Source organism: Takifugu rubripes, chromosome 1 (genome assembly GCF_901000725.2).
Source record: "Takifugu rubripes chromosome 1, fTakRub1.2, whole genome shotgun sequence".
Lineage (NCBI taxonomy): Eukaryota > Metazoa > Chordata > Actinopteri > Tetraodontiformes > Tetraodontidae > Takifugu > Takifugu rubripes.
The window spans coordinates 10,005,584-10,024,883 of NC_042285.1; the positions used below are offsets into that span (position 1 = coordinate 10,005,584).

Here is a 19,300-nt window from a genome sequence, read left to right on the forward strand (position 1 = left end):
GTGCGTCGCGGCTGCCCCCTAGCGGTGCGTTATCGAGTTGACACCTTTGTGTTTGTTGCAACGAACAGTATTTATTGAGAAGGTCAAAGGGCAAATAACACATAAAAAAATATTAGAATTGCTCAGATGGCACCTTTTTGGTGAAATGCATTCAACAAACCAGTGAACTGAAGGTGTAACAGTGGTATTTCATAAAGAGGCCATTTTTACGGCTTCTTGCAGAGTGAATAGAGGAGTTTAATCTGCTCTTCATACTCGAATCCTGGCCTGTGGGAGAAAAAGAACACCAGTCACCAAGAAGACAAATTTGAAAGGCAACAAAACCAAGGCAGAACAAACATCAGCGACTCTTTTCCTCACCGTCCAGGAGTCTCCAGTATCAGAGGGATGTTGTCCAGTCTTGGCTCATTTACAATGTCCCGGAAGGCCGAGATTCCAATGCAGCCCTTCCCGATATCTTCGTGGCGATCGAGATTGCAGCCCAATTTTCCTACAAAACGTGAGTTGGAGCAGGGAGAGTGAGTGAAAGCTTGTGACCGAACGAACACACCCCGGCGGTCTCTGTAGAGGCCAGTGGAGGTCGTGGACGTACCTTTGGAGTCGTTGAGATGGATGGCTCTGAGGTAGCGGAGCCCCACGTCCTGGTCAAACTCATCAAGCATGGCTTTCACCCCCCCCTCTGCAGCCAGGTCATATCCTAAAAATCCGCATCAATCAGTTGTTACGGTGGAGGTTCGCAAACAGTTCCTTTACCACCACAAGGGATCAATTCTCTTCAGCCGTTAGAGGGCAAACATTGATAAAAGGGGCTTTAATGGGCTGGGGGGGGTAAAAAGACCGTCGCTCACCTGCAGCGAAGGCATGGCAGGTATCCAGACACACTCCCACTCTGCTCTGGTCCCTCACTTTATCGATGATGCTCCTCAGCTCAGAGAACCTGCCCCCCACCGTGCTGCCCTGACCGCTCATGTTCTCCAACACTGGGTTCAGGGGGGAGAAGCCACCATCACTCCGACACACCAGTCATGACAAAACCGCGCGGCAGAATCAGCATTTGACGCATGTGAAAGGACAGCGGCGGCGTGGCGTGAAAAGCGAGCCGCTCCGGGCTGCTGTGCAGCTCCACAGTCAGACGTGTGCGTTTGTTTGAGATGATGCTGTTTGTTCCAGGAGCGATTAGAAATCTGTGCACCACCAGGTGGAGATCCTGAAGATTATGATGTGGATAAAGGTGAAAAGCATCAGTGGTCCCAAATGACGTCTTTGTGCTTACAGAACCGAGCACGCGTGACGCACGTGTGATGTTTTACACCAAATAAAGCTACTGGTGAGTTGCGTCCTCTCGCGGTACCTGTGACCACAGCAGGCACCTGCTGGTGAGCGTGGTTGATGGCTCGTGCTATGTTTTTCACACACTGCTCAGCGGTGATCAAGCCCAAGGAGGAACCAGGGTGGAAGTTGTAGAGCGTGAGGCCCAGGAGGCTGCAGCGGCTCATTTCATCCACCAGCAGGGCCTGACTCTTCTCAAACACGTCTGGGGGGGAGAACAAGGTTGGTTATGGTTGCAGAATCAAGGAAATGAGCACCAAATGATGGAAAACTGATGAATCGGTGCTTAAAAAAAAGCTAAAGCCAGAGCCACAAACCTGGTTTAGGAGAACCACAGTTCATCAGGTAGGAGCCGTGAGGCACGATGTGAGCTGGATCCATCTCATGTAAGGAGCACTGCTCCTGAAACCTGGCTGCAGCCTTCTGGTCCAGAGCAGGTCTCTTCCATGAGCGCTGGGAGCCCAGAAACAGGGCGAAGCAGTTGCCCCCCATCTCTACACAGGACTCCACAGCTTTCCAGATCCCCCCTGCAGCACAAGCGCGCAATTCTGGGTGAATTCTGCTCCAGAAAACCTCCCGAAGTGGCCAAAAACTTTACCTTGGATGCTCACATGAGCCCCGATGTACTTCTTCCCCCTCCGTTGCGTCTTCTTGCCTCCCCTCTTCCCAGCCTCCTTCCCTCCGGCGTCCTCTCCTTCTTCCCTTTTCCTGGCTCCTCTGGTTTTCGGAGCCATGTTTTAATCACCTGCGGGATATGCCGGATATTTAAGTTGACCACGTGTTTCTCTGTGCTGAGTTTGCCTGTCACCAGTTGTCTAAGGTCAAATGCGTCTTAATGCATCCCTCCCGGTAGGAGGCAGCCAGTCAGGGTGCTTCCCGGCTGCTGCCACAGCTCGCTGGCGGTGGAGACGCTTCACGCTGAGCAGCAAAATGGCCGCCCGTCAACCGACTGACACCGCAGCGCTTTGAAATTTAAATTCTTCTGCACACAAGCGTTTACACTATTACAACGTTAGTACTTATTTACAAACCGATAGCTTGTTACGCGTGTATTTCTCCCGTTTGCCACTTACTTGACTTTCCGCGCAGGCGTTGCCGCTGTTCTTGTAGCCTCGACGAATGCCTCAGAGAGCTAAAAAAAAAATCGCACTGAAGCACTTTAGCTAAGCTAGCTAGCACGTTAGCTCTTCTTCATATGTGATTCCTGAGGTGAGTACAAAGTATTGCCAGAGCTAATATCCCTTGTGGACGTTCGTGTAAATGCGTCACAATTAATATGCCATGTTGGTTGGGTTACAGAGCGAACTAACACGTGTGTACTTGTTACTTGCAGCCAGTGTCTGCATTTATGAAGCCTTCGCTAGTTAGCCGTGGTTAGATAGCATTAGCGGTAGCGTAACACTATTAGTTCTTGTGCTTTAGCTGCTGTGGGAATCCGATGTAAGTCCTGTGTTTTCTGCTAAACACTTGACAGAAAACAGAGAGTTTGTCCTAGTTGTGCTCGCTGACGCCTGGCTCGTATTGTTCACGTTAACTTATTCATTAGTGCCGATGGGTGTCTGCGTATTTTACGAGTGATGGTAAAGGCAGACACCGCTCCTGTTAATGTAGCGAACGGCGACACGTTTAAACTCGTCGTTTTTCTAAAGCGTAGAACGTGGTTCGGTCATTAACACCATTCTGGAGTAGTTTCCACAACTTTAATATGTCTTGCCTGCTCGAGATGTCATTTCCATTTAAGCACTAGATAGCTAGCTTAGCAGCTTAGCTAGCGTTCATATGCGGATGAGCCTGGATCGGCGGTGAAGGGATCCGCAGGTACGATTACCCTTATTTTTCATGGTTGCTTCGAACGGCAGGTGTTCGGGTCGTTCTGCACATCTGGCAGTTTGTAAAGGTATAATAATGTTGTGGCCTTCCTGTGCGGGGTTGTGAATGTTTTGGGAAGGGCGTGAGTTCCACCGTCTGTGGCTGCAGCCTTCGGGGGGGGGGGGGGGTCAGGATGGTTTAGAAACGAAACCAGCTCACACAGACACGGCTGATCCAAGTTGATCCAATGTGTTCTTATGTGTTAGAGACCAGCACCTTTCCGGGGTGACGTTCACCTGCTGCATAGCCGTTATGTAAGATGGTGATGATCTTTGCACATTGTTAATTATTAGCATTTCAAACCTGGATGCTTAATTGAAGCAGTTGCAAATGCAATAACCTCTCTGAAGTCCAACTATTTCCAGTTTAAACGCCCTGCACGTTCCTTTTGAAATGCAGATGGCTTTATTTCTCTGGGATGGAGATTTTCCGTGTTTGTTCTGCAGTCATCGTGGTTGAGGATTGTTTTTCCTGTTTTTTATCTGCATTGCTTGTATCAAACCTGTTAAATTACCTGTCCAGGATGTTTCTTATCTCTGGTTACCATGGACACACAAATCAAGAGCCTCATAAACTGCTAACTTGCTCCAATCTGCTTTCCCTTTCCTATGATGGTATAAGAGTTGAATGATCTGCTGGTAGCTTAGCATTATTGTAATATTTAAACATGTATCAAATATCACAGTGCACAATTACTGTTTATTTAGACAATTGGCAAAGGTGCTCCCACCCTATTGACTCAGATACACAGTATATTAAGAGGTAACCTGCAGATGTGGGTAAATGAGTACATTATAAAATCTGCTGACGTATCAATGCATTTTACGTGTGTATGATAGATAAATAGATAGTCTAGGGCTACTACTATCAAAAAAGGTCTTTGATTGTTTTAATCAGAAGTAGTTTGCTTTTACATTTGCGTGCATGACCACAATTCTTGTCGTCCTTTTTTTTTCTAGAAGAAAAGAGTCTCTGGACAGGAACAGTAGTTCATGGAAGACAAGAAAAGGAAGAAGGATGACAAAAGGAAAAGGGAAACCTCTCAGAAGGTGAGCGTGTTCACAGTGACGCGTGCGCCGCTTGTGCTCCTGCAGTCGCTCCCAAGCTGTGGGATCCATGTTGTAAATGTTTAGTAGGAATTTGGGTTCGCTCACTTCCACCTTGGCAATAAAGACCAGAGCTAAGCTCTACACGATGCATCAGAGCGTCGTGGGGGGGTCAATTTGCGAGCGTTGAGCAAAGAAGTAAGAGTTCAGGTGATCGCTGGGCTTTGTTGAGGGTTTCTGAGTGTGTTCAGGAATATTCAACGATCCATCTCTCCCATGAGGGTTCATGATTTATGGTCTTCTGGTCTGTTAAACTCTTGACAAGCCACCTTTAAATCTCCCCTTTGGTCTCACCTGAGGGGAGTTTGGCTTTCTTGTAAGTCACTTCCTTGTTGTTGCACACCAGGCAGCCATCCCTTGGCTTCCAACATCGAATCCCAACGATCACTTCCCCTCATAGCGGAACGACTGGAAACATCAGTGTTAGAAATGAGCACGAGGGAGATTTCACTGAGCAAAAATAGGGTCACGAAAACGAGCAGGATCCAGACCAGAAGCCTGACGAACCTCGCGGCACGACGCCGTGGTGCCTTTGGCCCCCTGAGTAGCATAAATGCTTCTAGCATTTGATTTGGTTGATTTGCCAGTAAATGCGGACATGAATGAATGAATCCGGCTTTAATTCAGATCTAAGCCAGCGACGCCTCGGTCGAGGCTCAGGGGCCGACATTTGTGCGGATGAAACGTCTCAGTTCAAAATGTCCATATTTAATTAAAATGCCTTTTCTCCGCCTAACACAACTGATCCACCATTGTTTCTTTCTGTCTCTCTAGGTCACAGAACAAAAAAACAAAGGTAAGCGGGTGTTCGGCTAACAGTGGTCACGCTATGGACCTGAAATGCAGCGTAGCGGCAGAACTTTAGCTTCTTTTCCCACCTCCTGTTTTAACATCAGCTACATTGGTGACGCTGGGTTCTGTTTTACCTTTCTGCCCCTGCAGTGCCAGAGTTGACCAAGCCGGCATCTGCCCAGCCTTCTGCCCCTCAGATTAGCTCTGCCTCCCACAGCCCTGGACCCACCCCCTCTGCATCCCCATCTCTAGCCACATTGGGCCCTGGCAGTGCCGCCGCACCACCACAAGGAGGCAACAATGCCAAGCGCCTTGCGGGGGCCAACGGACAACCCTGTTCCAACGCTATTTCCTCCCCTTCCGCTAGCGGCCCCAGCCCTGCTGGAAACGGCAGCGCGACCAGCGGCGCCCAGACTCCTCAGCAGCAACCGCGCTACATGCCGAGAGAAGTGCCGCCACGGTTCCGCTGCCAGCAGGACCATAAAGTGCTACTGAAGAGGGGTCAGCCGCCACTGTCCTCTATGCTGCTGGGAGGGGGGGGAGGGGATGGTTCCAATGCAAACATGGCTGCTACTTGTGGTAATTGTTACTATTCCTTTAGATTGGAACGCGGAGGCGTCGTTTCCATCGGAAGTAACGGATCCGGTTTGGTCTTGTTCTCATTGCAGACTCGGTTGCAGCTTCCTCCTCGACGGCCCTCACCTCATCATCAGCTGCTGCTTCTTCTACTACTTCTAATTATGCAAATTCCATGTGGGGGGTGAGCTCTGGCAGCCAGACCTCCTCTCAGGGCAGGGAGAAGGTGATTGTTGACGGCAACGACCTGGAGGAGTGGCCCAGCATCGCTGGCAGCGACGGGGCGGGAGCGGCGTTTCCTGGATTAGGAGGGGGCAGCAGTAACAACGGGAAGCCCGCCAACAGCATCAGTGCCTCTGGCAACCAATCCTCACCCACTTCCTCGTTCTCAGCGCCCAATGAATGTATCCAGTCGTCGAACGGGGCGGCGTGGGGGGGGGCCGCTTCCCAGGGCCACCTCGGTGGCGGGAACGCGGTAGCTGCAGGTGGGCCTCTGCTCCAACAACCCTCATCACTTTCCAAAGCTTCTGCTCTGCCAGGGAGCCATGACGCCAGTGGTCCCACCGATGTCAGCAGCGCGATTCCAGGTGCCAATTTCAATCCAAATGCCAATCCTTCCGCCTGGCCGGCTCTGGTGCAGCAAGATGGGCCCGTTGCTGCAGAAGGACCATCTTCCTTCCACCACCAGGGCCCTGGAGGGGCCGTATCTGCCAACGCTTCTGTTCCCCTGGGCCAAGGGCTAGGAGGCGGAACCATCGGGATGCTGGGGGGGCACCCACCTTTATCTGTGAATCAATCAAGCACCCATCAGCGCCAACTTCACCAAATGCAATCAAGAGACAGAGAAACGGGAGGAGGGAAGTGGGACAGTGACTCAGCGGGACCAAAAATCGCAGGGGGGGACGGTGTTGGAGGGACGGACCGTAGTGTGGGGGGCGGTGAGATGAGCGCGGGAGACCACAACGTTGCCTCCTCTTGGAGAGGACAACCTTCTTACCCTGCAGCTAACTCCAAAACGGGTGCCTCAAAGACTGATGGATGGGAGGGCGGGGGCACATTAAGAGCTGCTGAAGGCGATAACGGAACCTCGGGTTGGGGCTTCCCAAGTTCAACAAGTGGGGCTAACGTTTGGGGCAGTGCTGGAACTGGGGGGAACAGTAGTCAGACCTCTGGAGAATCTCAGGGAGGGTGGGGGTCGTCGGCAGTTGGAGGGGAACGAGGAGCTCCTGGTGGAGATTGGGGTGGGAACTCCACTGGTGCGTGTGGCGTTAATCCGGGATGTGAGAGAGTGGGCGGTGCCAGCAGCAGTAACAGCAGCAGTAGTGGGGGCAGCACAGCTGGCAACGCTCCTGCTACCTCTTCCACTTCCTCCACCGCCACCACCATGACCAGCGCTTGGGACAATCAGAAGGGTGAGGGTGAGACCGGGGAATGGAGCGGCGAAGGAGAGGGACCGGGAGCACAGGGGGGATCTTCGTCCAGTGGTGGGAATTCCAGAAATGGGAGTGGGCCTAACAGCACTCAAGGTCGTACTCGTCGCCCAGCGCCCAATGCTGAGGCTGCCTTACAGAAATTGCTCAATCGGTCTGATCTGGACCCACGCGTCCTGTCCAACACAGGCTGGGGCCAAACGCAGATCAGACAAAACACGTCCTGGGAAATGGAGGACCACGGAGGACAAATTAAAGGTGGATCATCAGCAGCTACAGCAAAACACCCGTCTTGTGTTGGTGGTTCATCTCAGTATTCTGGTGGACCTAAAACCCAGATTACTGATTCCTTTGGTCCTGGATCCAGTTCGTCACTGGTTCCACCAGCAGGTTCCTCTGGAGAGGGCTGGGAAAGCAGCAGCAACAGTAGCAGTAGTGGGGCCTCCCTGTCTGGACGGGCCCCACCATCGTCAGGCCCAAACATCAGAAATCTCGGCGTTTCGCAATCCGGGCCGTTGGCGACAGCGGGATCTGGTATGGGCTTAGGCGTAATACCAGGACACAACCAGCAGGGGAAGTCTACAGGCTGGGGTGGAGGAGGCATTGGGGGTGGGGATGGCCAAGAAGCTAAGGGATGGGGAAAAGAGGAATGGGGAGAGACTAGTAGAGGAAATAGTGGCGGATGGGGGGACCTCGGGCAACAAGACGAAACACTTGGAGGACGCTGGGGTGGAAATCAGCCAGAGAAAGGGACGGGTGGGTGGAAAGACGTGGGAGGGAATGTCGGAGGGAGTGGGTGGGGATCTGTTCATAAGGTTGGGGCAAGAAGAGAGTGGGAAGAGCAGCAGTCAAAATCCCATAGTGGAGGAGGTGAGGATGAGAAAAAAGTCGTAGGAAACTCAGGTGGGGATTCAGGCATGGGTGGTTGGGTAGACTGGGATGACGAGGCTCCCAGGAGAACGTGGGGAGCAGGCAGCACAGGGGGTGGCGGGGCTGGAGGAGTAGGAATGAATGTTATAGGTGGCATAGGGTCGAAACCCCAACAAAATTGGAGTGGAGGGAACAAAATGCACCAAATGCCAAACAGTCTGTCAGGGTCCGTCACAGGTCCACAGGCGCCACTGCAACAGCAACAATCACAGCCCTGCAATCAGCATCCACAGCGACAGCAAGCGTTGGACCAAGGGGCGATGAAAGGTGGCGGGGGAAGGAAACCCATCCCTCAAGCCCAGAGTCAGAACCCAAGCTCAGGTTGGACCTCTGGTCCCATTCCTGGTGGCCCCGGAGGAGGTGGAAGTGGATCTGAACCCAGTGGCTGGGAGGAACCTTCACCACAGTCTTTAAGTAGGAAGAATGAGATCGATGATGGAACATCAGCATGGGGAGACCCAACGCATTACAACTACAAGCCCGTCAACCTGTGGGATAAGAACAGTGCCCCTGCTGGCCAGCAGCCGCATGGACAGGGACAGGCCAAGCAGCAGCAGCAGCAGCAGCAGCCACCACAGCAGCAGCAGCAGCAGCAGCAGGGACCTTCAATGCAGCAGCAGACTAGCAGACAAGCTGTTGGACTTGGAGGTAACAGAGACTTCAGCACTGTACACGGACCTGGAAAAACATCATCTACAGGTCAGTCCCATTATTCACCCTTTAGCTTTTCTTGCCAGATTAACAGCAGCTAATGTTGAGTCAGTTAAACCGAGCGCTTCATTATCTCTTTATAGGAAAGTATTTGTGAATTGGAAACTCATTTAGCATTGTTTAAAATTCTTTGGCACCATTTTCTTTATCGTACTGATGTGAGACGCGTTCAAGTGGCCATTCAAGTGTCAAACGCTGAGATGTCCTCAGATCATTGGTCAAATAGCCCCGTATAAATGATGTAAACAACCTTTGCAATGCACCTCATACTGTTCATCATCTCCTAGCTTAAATCCACAACACTTCCACACCGCCGAACCTTTTTTGGGCACGAGTTCAGTTTGTGTGGGTGGGTGGTGCAGTTGCCACGACCCCCCCCCCCTCCATTTACCCTCCACACCACAGACTTTCCTCTGCTCCACTCTGATTGGTTGCAGCACCCAGAGGACCCGGAGTCACGAGAGCCCTAGATCACGGTAGAACTACAAGGATTTTCCACATCGCGCTATATCGGACCTGCGAGACATCCAGATTTTAACATAACGTATCACCTTGCTACTCAGTTTGTCGAGTAAAGACATTGATTGGGGGAGGAGGCAGCAGCAGTGCTGTGTTTTGGGTGCTTGAAGAAAATCTGGGAGAAAAATGGGACCAGAGTTTGTGACCCAGCGGGTCATATAAGAGGCTTCAGAATCATATGCATGTGTGCTTCAAGTCTGGGATTTTTTGAACGATTTTTTTTGTGCAGCCTTACTGTGAAGTGTCATCTCAAAGTCACAAGTTTAAAAGTTCGAGAATCGCTTTTGGATTTGGGCATTTCTCATCTACAAAAAGTGGAAAAGTGTTTGCTCTCTTCCTGTTTGTTTTATATTTGGAAAATTTGTCAGACACAAATGGTTCAGGTCATGAAGCAGACGCAGAAACAGTGATTCATTTCATGAAAGCAAGGCTGCCCTACTCTAGGTAGCTATGTGAAAGATGAGATGCTCACTCTTGTGACCTGTTGAATGGAGACGTAACTTGAGTGGATCCTGTCTGATAATGTCCTCATCGTTGGGCCACATTAGTGGATCACAAAAGATGCAGAACAACAGCTTGATTAACTATTGCTCACATTTGCCTCAGTTCATTGAGTTGTAAGGTGAAAAAAATGAAAAGGCTAATTTCTTTTCTAGCAGAACTCTTATTAAAAATATCTTATTAAGATTTAGAGGTGTGGCATCTAAGTCGCTGCAGTTCCATTTTTGCTTCAGAAGTCTGCTCAGGTGTTTTGGCATTGAACCTTGGCTATAAACGCTTTCCCTTTCAGAGTTTAAGGATTGTTCACTGCTCTCAGCAACGACCGTTGGCTTCTTCTCATCTAATTCAGGAGGGAAACGGGCCAGTTGCCATTGTATTTCATTTGTAGTTTACATTCTTAGTAGGTCCTGTTCTCGTTTAGATAAACCAAAATGCCTCCAAATCAGGACGTGGCCAGCTCAATATCTAGATGGATTCCACAAAACCCTGAGGGAGAATATCTGGCCATCAGTTTGGGAACTCAAGCTAACACACACTCGGAGTCTGCAGCAGAACAATAACCCGGAACACGGCAGCGAATCCATTGGGGGCAAATTTGTTTTCCGAATGTATACTGTATGAAACTAGCACCTATTCTTATCTTTAGCTTTAGTCAACAACTAAAAGCACCTTTTTGTAAATGCGCCTAGAAGGATTTTACCCCTACAGTTGTGTCCATATGTCTCCAGGTCCATCGGGTTGGGGCGGTACTTCTCCGACTAGTCCTACAGTAGACAACGGCACTGCAGCTTGGGGAAAGCCAAATGATACCTCTGGTTGGGGTGACCCCGATGATCCCGGGGAAAAAACAACAGGCTGGGGAAACCCTTCTCTCAATTCTGTCAAATCTGGTTGGTGAATCTAAGAAAACTTTATGCACTCATAGGGTAACATCAGTATGAAGTGGATAAGAATTCCTCTTTGTCTCAGGTTCAAAGTCTATGCAAGATGGTTGGGGAGACAAAGAGGGCTCTGTGGCTGCCTCTCGTCACTCAAGCTGGGAGGATGATGAAGAAGGAGGCGGAATGTGGAACAGCACAGGCTCCCAGGGAAGCGGTTCATCATGGGGACAGGGAAGCAATGGCGGGTGGAATCAGAGCCATGCTGGGAAGAAGTCGGGCAACAAGGTGACAAATTCTGGGCATTTAAAATAGTGTTTATTCACACAACGTTGACTGAATTACTGCGGTTCTGTTAATGTCTAAGCTGGGTTTTCACCCTCCTAGATGACACTTTACAGTATATATTGTTAACTGATGATGAGGCACATGTTGAAAAATGGATATTGCTACTATCTAAACAGGTTCTCTAAAACCAACATGTGATCACCTCTGGAAACATGTAAAATAAAAAGATTTTCATTTGTTTTGGATTGTGTCAAGGTGAAGTTAGTAATTTGGTAATTAGTAGTTATGCAAGTAGAAAATAAATCTATTTTATATCGAGGGGTTAAAACTCTAATCTGTGTCTTAAATCCTCTTTCATAACTTATTTATTCTGCAAGTGTATATTTGTCTGTCAGGGGCCACTAAAGGCTGGAGGAGGAGACTCCTGGATGAGTCCCATCAACAGACAATTCTCCAACATGGGGCTTCTGGTAAGGTTGAAAATGTCCTAACTTTCCAGTGTTTTTGTGGCAAACCAGTTTAAAATATATATCAATTGTGTGGGTAAACGGAAGCCAAAATAAACCAAAGTTGGGTCTGAAAACAGACAGTAAAATCTGCCCTCCTGTTTTGTACAGAATGACGATCCAAGTGGCCCAAATTTTGACTTGGAGAAGAAGATGGATGCAGAGAAAAGAAGCATGGGGCTTAGCGATTATAGTGGAGACATAAGAAAGGGAGGAAGAGGAGGAGCCATGTCTTATCGACCTGCTGTCTCCAAAGAGGCGCCGTCTGGAGAAAGTGGCTCTTACTATGACAAGGTGATGCCTCACCCATATCGCTCTTTGTCTTTCTTGTCTGTGTCATATCTAGATGACATTTTGTTCTTTCTCACTCTTCTTTATATCCTCTTGTGGCTCTCCTTCATCACCTTGGTTTGCCCAATTTCTCCTTGTCTACCTGTCCCACCCCCTCTTCATCACCACTGAATTTGGTCTCCCATTGGCTTGTCCCTGTGACAGTCCTTTCCTTTGACCAATCAGGATTGGTGCCTTGGAGAGGAGGGTCCTTGCTCTCTGTACTCACCACCCACTGTCTACAAGCCCCATTCCCTCTTCAACCACACTATTCCCTTTAGACAAGTAAGATAGCTCCTTTTGTTTCTGTCCTAATGTTCATTTACATGAGGTTAATGTGCTTTCTCTTTAAAATAATCAAATCCCTAAAGTTTCTTCCCCCGTCTGCATTCTTTTTCTTTGTGTGTGTGTTTCCACTATTATTACATCTTCTTCTTCTTCTTCTGCATTTCATCATAGAGTGGTCACAGTATATTTGGCAGTGGTGGAGGGATGGCTCAGTCAAGACATCAGCCAGGTGTCTCGCCCTTAAACCACTCCCAAGGCATACGAGCGCAAGTGCCTCATCAGTTCCTGTCTCATCAGGTACTAAGAATAGGATGGTCACCCCCATTATGATCTCAAAACACTCTTTATTATTGACCTGGATGAGTATAATCTTATTGTTTTATCTACCAACATACTACAAAAAGAACAAAAATCAGATTAGATTAGGGCTATTAAGTGTTTACATCTTTGTTTATGAATGGAGCCCAATACAGGTATTTTCAGTTTCTAAATTTATTTTTTTTTTTTGCTCCAGGCCTTACATGGACTTTGCATGTGCAACATCTGAGGCAAAGTCTTTGGGTTAAACTAGCAAAAATAGTTTTAGTAAGGGACTGTAAGCCATAATCACACAACATAACAAAAGTTTATATGCTGCTGTGCTGCAGCAAATCAGTGGTGGTAACTTCTGCAAACATTTACTTTTGTTATTTTCTTATCACTGGTAATCTAGAGGACTACACAAAATATAATTATTTGACATGCTGATTTTAAATCTTTTCTTGGGCTTCATGCAGTTAACACGTTACATGCTTTCATAATTCCACATACATGTGTTGACACAGGAAGTGTGTGGGTTAACGTGTAATAAAGTTGGCTTTGGATCCTCTCTACATTGTTGCTTTGCTGTCTTCCATCTCTCTGGGGTGCATGCTGTTTCACATTTGTTATACATGTATGTCAACCCTTTCATTTTCAGCACAGATGGTGTGAACAGTTAATATATTACCATGTGTTGTTTGGTGCAGCATAGCCTTCTGGGTAGAAGCTCGCTCTCTCCTAGTTACCGTGGTCCCCAGAGTCTACAAAATCCCTCTTCAGGTGTTGTTTACTTGCTTAGTTGTTAAGTCTAAAAGGTGAAACCATCTGTCCTTCCCAGGAATTTAATCAATTTCTTTCAGTCATTGTGTCCAAATGGCTTGTTGACACCAGTTTAGAAGAGCGTGAAAACAAATCAGTGCCTCTCTAAAAGAACCCGTAGTGATGTAAGCTAATGTGGATACAGCACTGAAGCATTTTTGTGGTAACAGGTGTGCCTCCCTCCCACTGTGTCTGTTTCCAGGTGCCAGGCTCCATGCTGAAGCAGATGCCCCCTCCCAGTGGGAGCATGGGTGGTGTTGGCAGTGTGGGAGGGGTGGCGGGGTTGGGAGCGGGTGTGTTTCCTCCACAGCTCTCCCCCCAGCATATTGCGATGCTCAGCAGCATCTACCCACCTCACATACAGTTTCAGCTGGTAAGAAAAAAATGCTTTTCAGGATGCTCATAAATGTTGATGGACGTATTTTTCCCAGTCATACCTTTGGGTGCAAACGTTAGCAACGGTGGTGTTTTATTATGTTTAACCAAGCTTTTAAATATTATTACATTTCCACATTGGTTTCTTTACGACAGTTATCTTTATCTGCCCTCTCTTTGCCTTGCATCGTGGTCTCTGTGTTCTGGTCAGGCTTGTCAGCTTCTCCTCCAACAGCAGCAGCAGCAGCAACCACCACAGCAGCAGCAGATTCTGCAGAATCAGAGGAAGTTCATGCCAAATGTGCGGCAGCAAGCTGACCCCCAGCAGGTACACTGGCAACGCAAGATGTTTCTTCTCCTGGGTTGTTTCTGCTTGAGGCTCATCACTTTTTAAAACCTATCTCTGCAGCTGGCCAGGATCATGGCTTTGCTACAGCAACAAAGGCAGCAGCCGCAGGCTGGGGTTTTAGGTGGCAGCTCCAAACTTTCCCCCTCCCACCACGGCGGGGTTGGTGGAGGAGGTCCTAAACTGCCCGGCGCTGATACTCTGCTCCATCCAGGCCTGACAGGGTCTATAGCTGACATGCACCAGAAGAACCTTGGACCCTACTCTGGTTGGCGCTTGTTTCCTACACTGAGTTTTCATTTTCTACAAAGATGCTGCTCTCATCTCCAAATGTTTGCTTTCCATAACCTTCGTACAAGCAGGGTTTGGATCTGGAGTCAGCCTTCCTGGTCTAGACCTGGGAGGATCCATGGGTCCGAAGGATCTAGGCAATCAGCAATCCCGCTTTAAGTGGATGATGGAGGGACAAACATCTCCTGACACTGCCTCACCTGACAATGCATTCCATAAAAATGGTTGGTTGCCTTTTTCCCTTGGAAAATTGTGTTCAGTCCATCAAGGAAAGACAGCATATTTGAGCAGAGTGTCAATAGGATTTAGCGTAAAATCACAGTAAAAAGGTGATAAGTGAACCCATCTGCTGCTCAAAACTGATTGTCTTCACCCTTCAAGGTCCTGTCACCCCTGTGAAGATACCAGGGGGCTCGTCATACTCTCAGTATGACATGATGGTGGGAGAGGGGCTGAGTGACAGCTGGCATCGGACTCCTGGTAACAAAATGGGTACCAAGCTTCCCAGTACACCCAGCTGGCCTCCTGGTTAGTACCAAATGTCGTTTAGGATCTGATAATATTCTTACAAATTGCGGTTAGAGATTTTGTCAATGGATTTTGTTTTCTTACTCAGAGTTCCAGCCCGGTGTACCGTGGAAGGGAGTCGACCGCATCGATCCTGAATCTGACCCCTACATGACCCCAGGGAGCATGATGGGAAATGCAGTGTCCCCGAACCTCAATGATAGTGAGCACCAGTTATTAAGAGATAATTCTGGTGAGTAGTTATCATATAATAGTGGTTTGTTTGTCTTTGTCATTTCAGTTGCATCTATCTGTGTTTCACATTTTGTCTTTTTTATTTTGAAAAACAATTTGATGGTGAATTTGGTTGCAGATTCTACCCCTCCCCTCAACACCTTGCTGCCTTCACCTGGTGCCTGGCCCTACAGTGCCTCAGACAGTCCCCTCAACAATGCACACAACTCAGGTAACGTAACTGTAACCCTCCCCCTCTCGTGTTTATGTGCTTTACCTCTGAATCCATCTCATTACCTGTCCTGTGTTTGCATTTTGTAATGCAAAGTGCTTAAAATTATTATTCACTAAAGCAAGCCACTAAAAACATGCATTAAAAAATGAAGGTAATACACATATTTACTTAAACTAGGGTTGAAATTTATAAAAGCAACTGAATTAGTCTTCTTTGTAATAACATTGGTAGTAGTGGAATTACGTTGTGCATCCCAGCTAGACTGATCTCCGTCTCCCTTTAGCAAAGTACGCAGATCTAAAGACCAGCTGGCCCCCTGAGCCCACTGGACACAAGTCCTGGAAAGCCAGCCGTGGCAGCAGCCAGAACCAGCTTTCCCGTCCACCTCCTGGATTAGGCAATCAGAAACAGCCATCACCTTCTCCGTGGTCGGGAGGAGGCCCTCGGTTTGCTGGTCGTGGATGGGGAAGTGGCTCGAGCACCACCGGTAAAGACTCATTAGACTTTTCATGTTGTCCGGATTTGAACAATGTCCTTTTTTCCCCCCAAGTTAACCACACTCAATCATTCAGTAAATGAAGGTACTCAAGGAAGAGGGGGGGGGGGGCTCAGGTGGATCAGAACAGAAACAGAAACAGCATTTTGGGTTTGGGAACACAGAACCAGACTTTTTTCTTGTGCACAGTTTCAACATGGAGTGACGGCAGTGCTCAGGAAAGCTGCTGGTTGGTGCTGAGTAACCTAACACCACAGGTAATAACAGACATCTTTCAATATTTATTACCCTTTTAGATGCCATTCCTAGAAACGTGTTCTGCCGGTGTCGTGTCCTGTACTCTCACCTCTCCTAATTCATGTCCTACATACACTCAATAGCTCCACTGAATCATAGCCATGACCGTGTGTCCTCTGATTCATCTGCAGATCGATGGCTCCACCCTGAGGACCATCTGCATGCAGCACGGACCTCTGCTGACCTTCCATCTCGGTCTGACCCAGGGCACCGCCTTAATTCGCTATAATTCCAAACAAGAGGCAGCAAAGGCCCAGAGTGCATTGCACATGTAAGATCTCTTTAGAACACCCTTCCTTTGGTAGACTTTGCCCCCCAGACAACCAAGTTTGACCTAAATGCTGCTCATTGTTAGATATGATAGTCAGAGAGGGTTTATTAGCCATTTTACACACTATGCCATACTTGTGGTATTGTTTCTGCCAGTTACCCAAAAGAGATAGCAGGAAGTTTCTGGCTCTAAATGAGAAATTCCTGGCATAGGATGACTTGTGAAACTACAAAATGCTTTTGTTTTTTGGTTTTTTTTATGTTAGTATGGGTGGAGGCAAAAGTAGCTGGTATCTACTGAGTTTTACATGTACCGGGATTTAAACCAAGAACATAATGGCAAATCTTTTCGATTTACCAGGTGTGTTCTGGGCAACACCACCATCTTGGCAGAGTTTGTGAGCGAAGAGGACGTTGCTCGCTACATTGCACACTCCCAGGCAGGAGCGGCAGGAAGCGGTGGAAGCACAGCGGGCTCGGCAAGCTCTGGGCCTGCAGCATCTGCAGTGGGAGCTAATGGTAATGGAGGTGGAACAGGAGGCAGCAATGGGGGAGGAGGGGTCGAAGGTGGTTCCACAGCTGGAGGAGCTGGGCATTCAAGCTCTGGATGGCAGAGCCTAGAGAGCACAGGTAGCACCTCGGACCAGTCCATCACTCAGGGTCCTGGGCTGGGCATCTTTGCACAGTGGAGCAACGGAACCGGGGTGGGCGGAGCAGGAGGCTTGGAGGCCGGAAGGCAGGGTTTGTGGGGTGGCATGGGTGGGATGAGCGGCGCGGGGTACCCCAGCAGCAGCCTCTGGGCGTCCCAGGCACTTGAAGATCGTCACCAGATGGGCAGCCCAGCCTCGCTGCTGCCAGGAGACCTATTAGGTGGGGGTGCGGACTCCATCTGAGGGTCCAGCTGTCACTTGTACTCATTTTACACCCAAGTTTAAACACACGTGTCATACTCGCCGTATATACAAATAGAGATGACACACTTTAATGCTACACTGGTCACCCGTCATGCAAACTCTCAACATCATGCCCCACAGGCTACGTGCAGTAAATGCAGTCATTGTTTTCACACATCAATGCTTAAAATGAAGACAACGGTGAAACTTGAATCACAGGAAAAAGTGAAAAACATCGGACTCTTAGGACTCAACTGGATAGCTCTGTCTTTTTACTCCGTGTCCCACCATCTGCGTTCAGAGACCCAATAACTCAGGCGTGCACCGTAGGCAGGCTCAGCCAGAGTGTCGACAAGTTTAGCTATTGGTGTTTTTAGTGTGCCACGTTTCTTTTTCTTTTGTGCGTCTATTTAATAGTCAAATCTCAAAAATTCAGACTTGCAGACTGAGCCCTCACAAACCCGGCCGGTGTACTTCTGCGTTCTCATGTTCGGAAGCTTGAGAGTGGCGAAGGATCTCGACTTTGTAGGAAAATTTTGGACAGCGTCACACTACTGAGTCAAACGCCATCGGCGACTTCCGAGGTTTGGAAAAGGAGAGTGTTTAGAAGTTGGTACCAACACCTCTACCTTGGTGGAAATTTGCCATCCCATAGGACCCAGGGTAATCTAAGCAAATCAAAACAACATTAGCCAAACTTGCACTATATATGCCTCTTGGTTTGTTGTTGACACAACCACCACAGATCCCTCCACGTTTTGAAAGAAAGCTACAACACAACTACACAGACTTTACAAGGACTCGATTTCTCAACAGCAGTGGCCTTGGCTAACACCCAGTGGACCACCTGTCCGCCATGTCAGCAGCATCACACCTCCTCATCGTTTCCACACCGCTCTTATATTTGACAAGCAAAATTGTAACTCCTTGTTGATGTACATTGGTTGTTTCTGTTTTACAAGAGTGAAACTGAGAGTGTGAAACTTTGTGGAAATCCAGAGATGTCCTTCATTGCCCTTCAAACACTGACCTCGCTATTGTATTTTTTCTTACTCGAGAAATCAAGTTGGTTATTATATATTGTCATGACGTTAAAGATGACTATGATCACTTATTTACTCGCTGTAAAAGGTGCTCTCCTGCCTGCCTGTGCGTGCATGAAAGGAGAAATGACAGTATGACCGAACGGAGGACGTGATGAAGATAATAATGATATCAGGAGTGGCTGTCCTTTCCACGATGTTGAATGTTTCCTGTCCATGAGAGATTCATGAATTGCGTGAGTGTTTATCTTCATGTGTGCGCTTACTTTGGAACACGCGTTGGCTTCAGTCACAGGAGCCGGCGGGTGTCGATCTGACAGCTTGCTTTTGACAGAAATGTGTATGAAACCTTTGCGTGCTTGATTGTTTGGAAATTGTGATATCTAAAGAGTTCAAAAACATTGGCACTATTGCATATGTCTCTTAAGTTTGTTTTTGGTTTTTTTTTTCTTTTTTTTAGCAGCTATGTGTTTTTTGCCAAATGCAATAAGAAAAGTTTTGGTTTTAAAACGAAGCAGCCAATTGAAGGCATTTCTGTTAAGATGCCAAATCCTACCATTACCATGCTGAGCTGGAACAGTGTTTTACAGACACGTTAAAGACATTACCCGCTATATTTTACCACGTTTTTGTTTTGTTATTATGTATCAGTTTAAGTTAAGTCAGTCTTTATTATCACTCCTGTTCAGGATGTTTTCATTATTTCAGATGTTACGAAAACGAGAGGAACCTAATTTAAAGCGATAAAGAACAAGATAATAAAGGTTGAATTGAAGCGTGCGGCGTTTCCTGTCTTCTTTGGTGTTCCTCTCAGTTCGCCTGGTTGCACAACCCATCCTGGGGGGGGGACACAGAGGCCCCCGACGTCCAACCCTTATATTCTTATACCCCTATAACAGCAGCAAGCTGTGTTCATGTGAAGAGTTGTTGGTTACATCTCTTACATACACAAAGGGTAGCTGCAAAACGGATGTGCGTGAAGGCCTCACGTGCACATCCGGCCCATCCTGAGCGCGGATGCCAGCCGTCATCCTCCTTACAGTTGCTTTTTCTCCCTCCGTCGCGTTTGGCGGAAACGGGCTTCCGTCCGTTTGGGTGTCTTTCATTCACGCTGGTGACGCGGTGGCGTCTTTAAGAAAAT

At 48.2% G+C, this 19,300-nt stretch overlaps 2 protein-coding genes across 9 annotated transcripts; one reads left to right on the forward strand and one right to left on the reverse strand.

Moving 5' to 3' along the window:
• Window positions 1-51: 51 nt before the first annotated feature.
• On the reverse strand, window positions 52-3,062 carry LOC105416569 (probable endonuclease 4). The gene is made up of 9 exons (XM_011604835.2): window positions 3,044-3,062; window positions 2,403-2,461; window positions 1,928-2,074; window positions 1,647-1,856; window positions 1,352-1,534; window positions 849-980; window positions 593-697; window positions 361-490; window positions 52-267 (listed from the first exon to the last, which is right to left on the reverse strand). The coding sequence occupies exons 3-9, from the start codon at window positions 2,061-2,063 to the stop codon at window positions 207-209; spliced, it is 957 nt and encodes a 318-aa protein (XP_011603137.1). The 5' UTR covers window positions 2,064-2,074; window positions 2,403-2,461; window positions 3,044-3,062; the 3' UTR covers window positions 52-206.
• On the forward strand, window positions 2,107-18,939 carry tnrc6ba (trinucleotide repeat containing adaptor 6Ba). Of its 8 annotated transcripts, none has more exons than XM_029833782.1 (22): window positions 2,107-2,340; window positions 4,158-4,247; window positions 5,079-5,100; window positions 5,247-5,675; window positions 5,765-8,731; window positions 10,492-10,653; window positions 10,733-10,929; window positions 11,325-11,399; window positions 11,547-11,729; window positions 11,931-12,050; window positions 12,225-12,350; window positions 13,375-13,545; window positions 13,759-13,875; window positions 13,957-14,161; window positions 14,256-14,408; window positions 14,566-14,712; window positions 14,801-14,944; window positions 15,065-15,157; window positions 15,444-15,647; window positions 15,846-15,913; window positions 16,085-16,224; window positions 16,585-18,939. In XM_029833782.1, the coding sequence occupies exons 2-22, from the start codon at window positions 4,191-4,193 to the stop codon at window positions 17,114-17,116; spliced, it is 6,312 nt and encodes a 2,103-aa protein (XP_029689642.1). In that variant the 5' UTR covers window positions 2,107-2,340; window positions 4,158-4,190; the 3' UTR covers window positions 17,117-18,939. The 8 variants fall into 8 exon arrangements, with proteins under 8 accessions (XP_029689642.1, XP_029689629.1, XP_029689660.1 ...); XM_029833769.1 differs by lacking the exon at window positions 2,107-2,340 and adding an exon at window positions 2,400-2,538; XM_029833800.1 differs by lacking the exon at window positions 2,107-2,340 and adding an exon at window positions 2,400-2,538 and having other exon boundaries at window positions 13,783-13,875.
• Window positions 18,940-19,300: the final 361 nt, after the last annotated feature.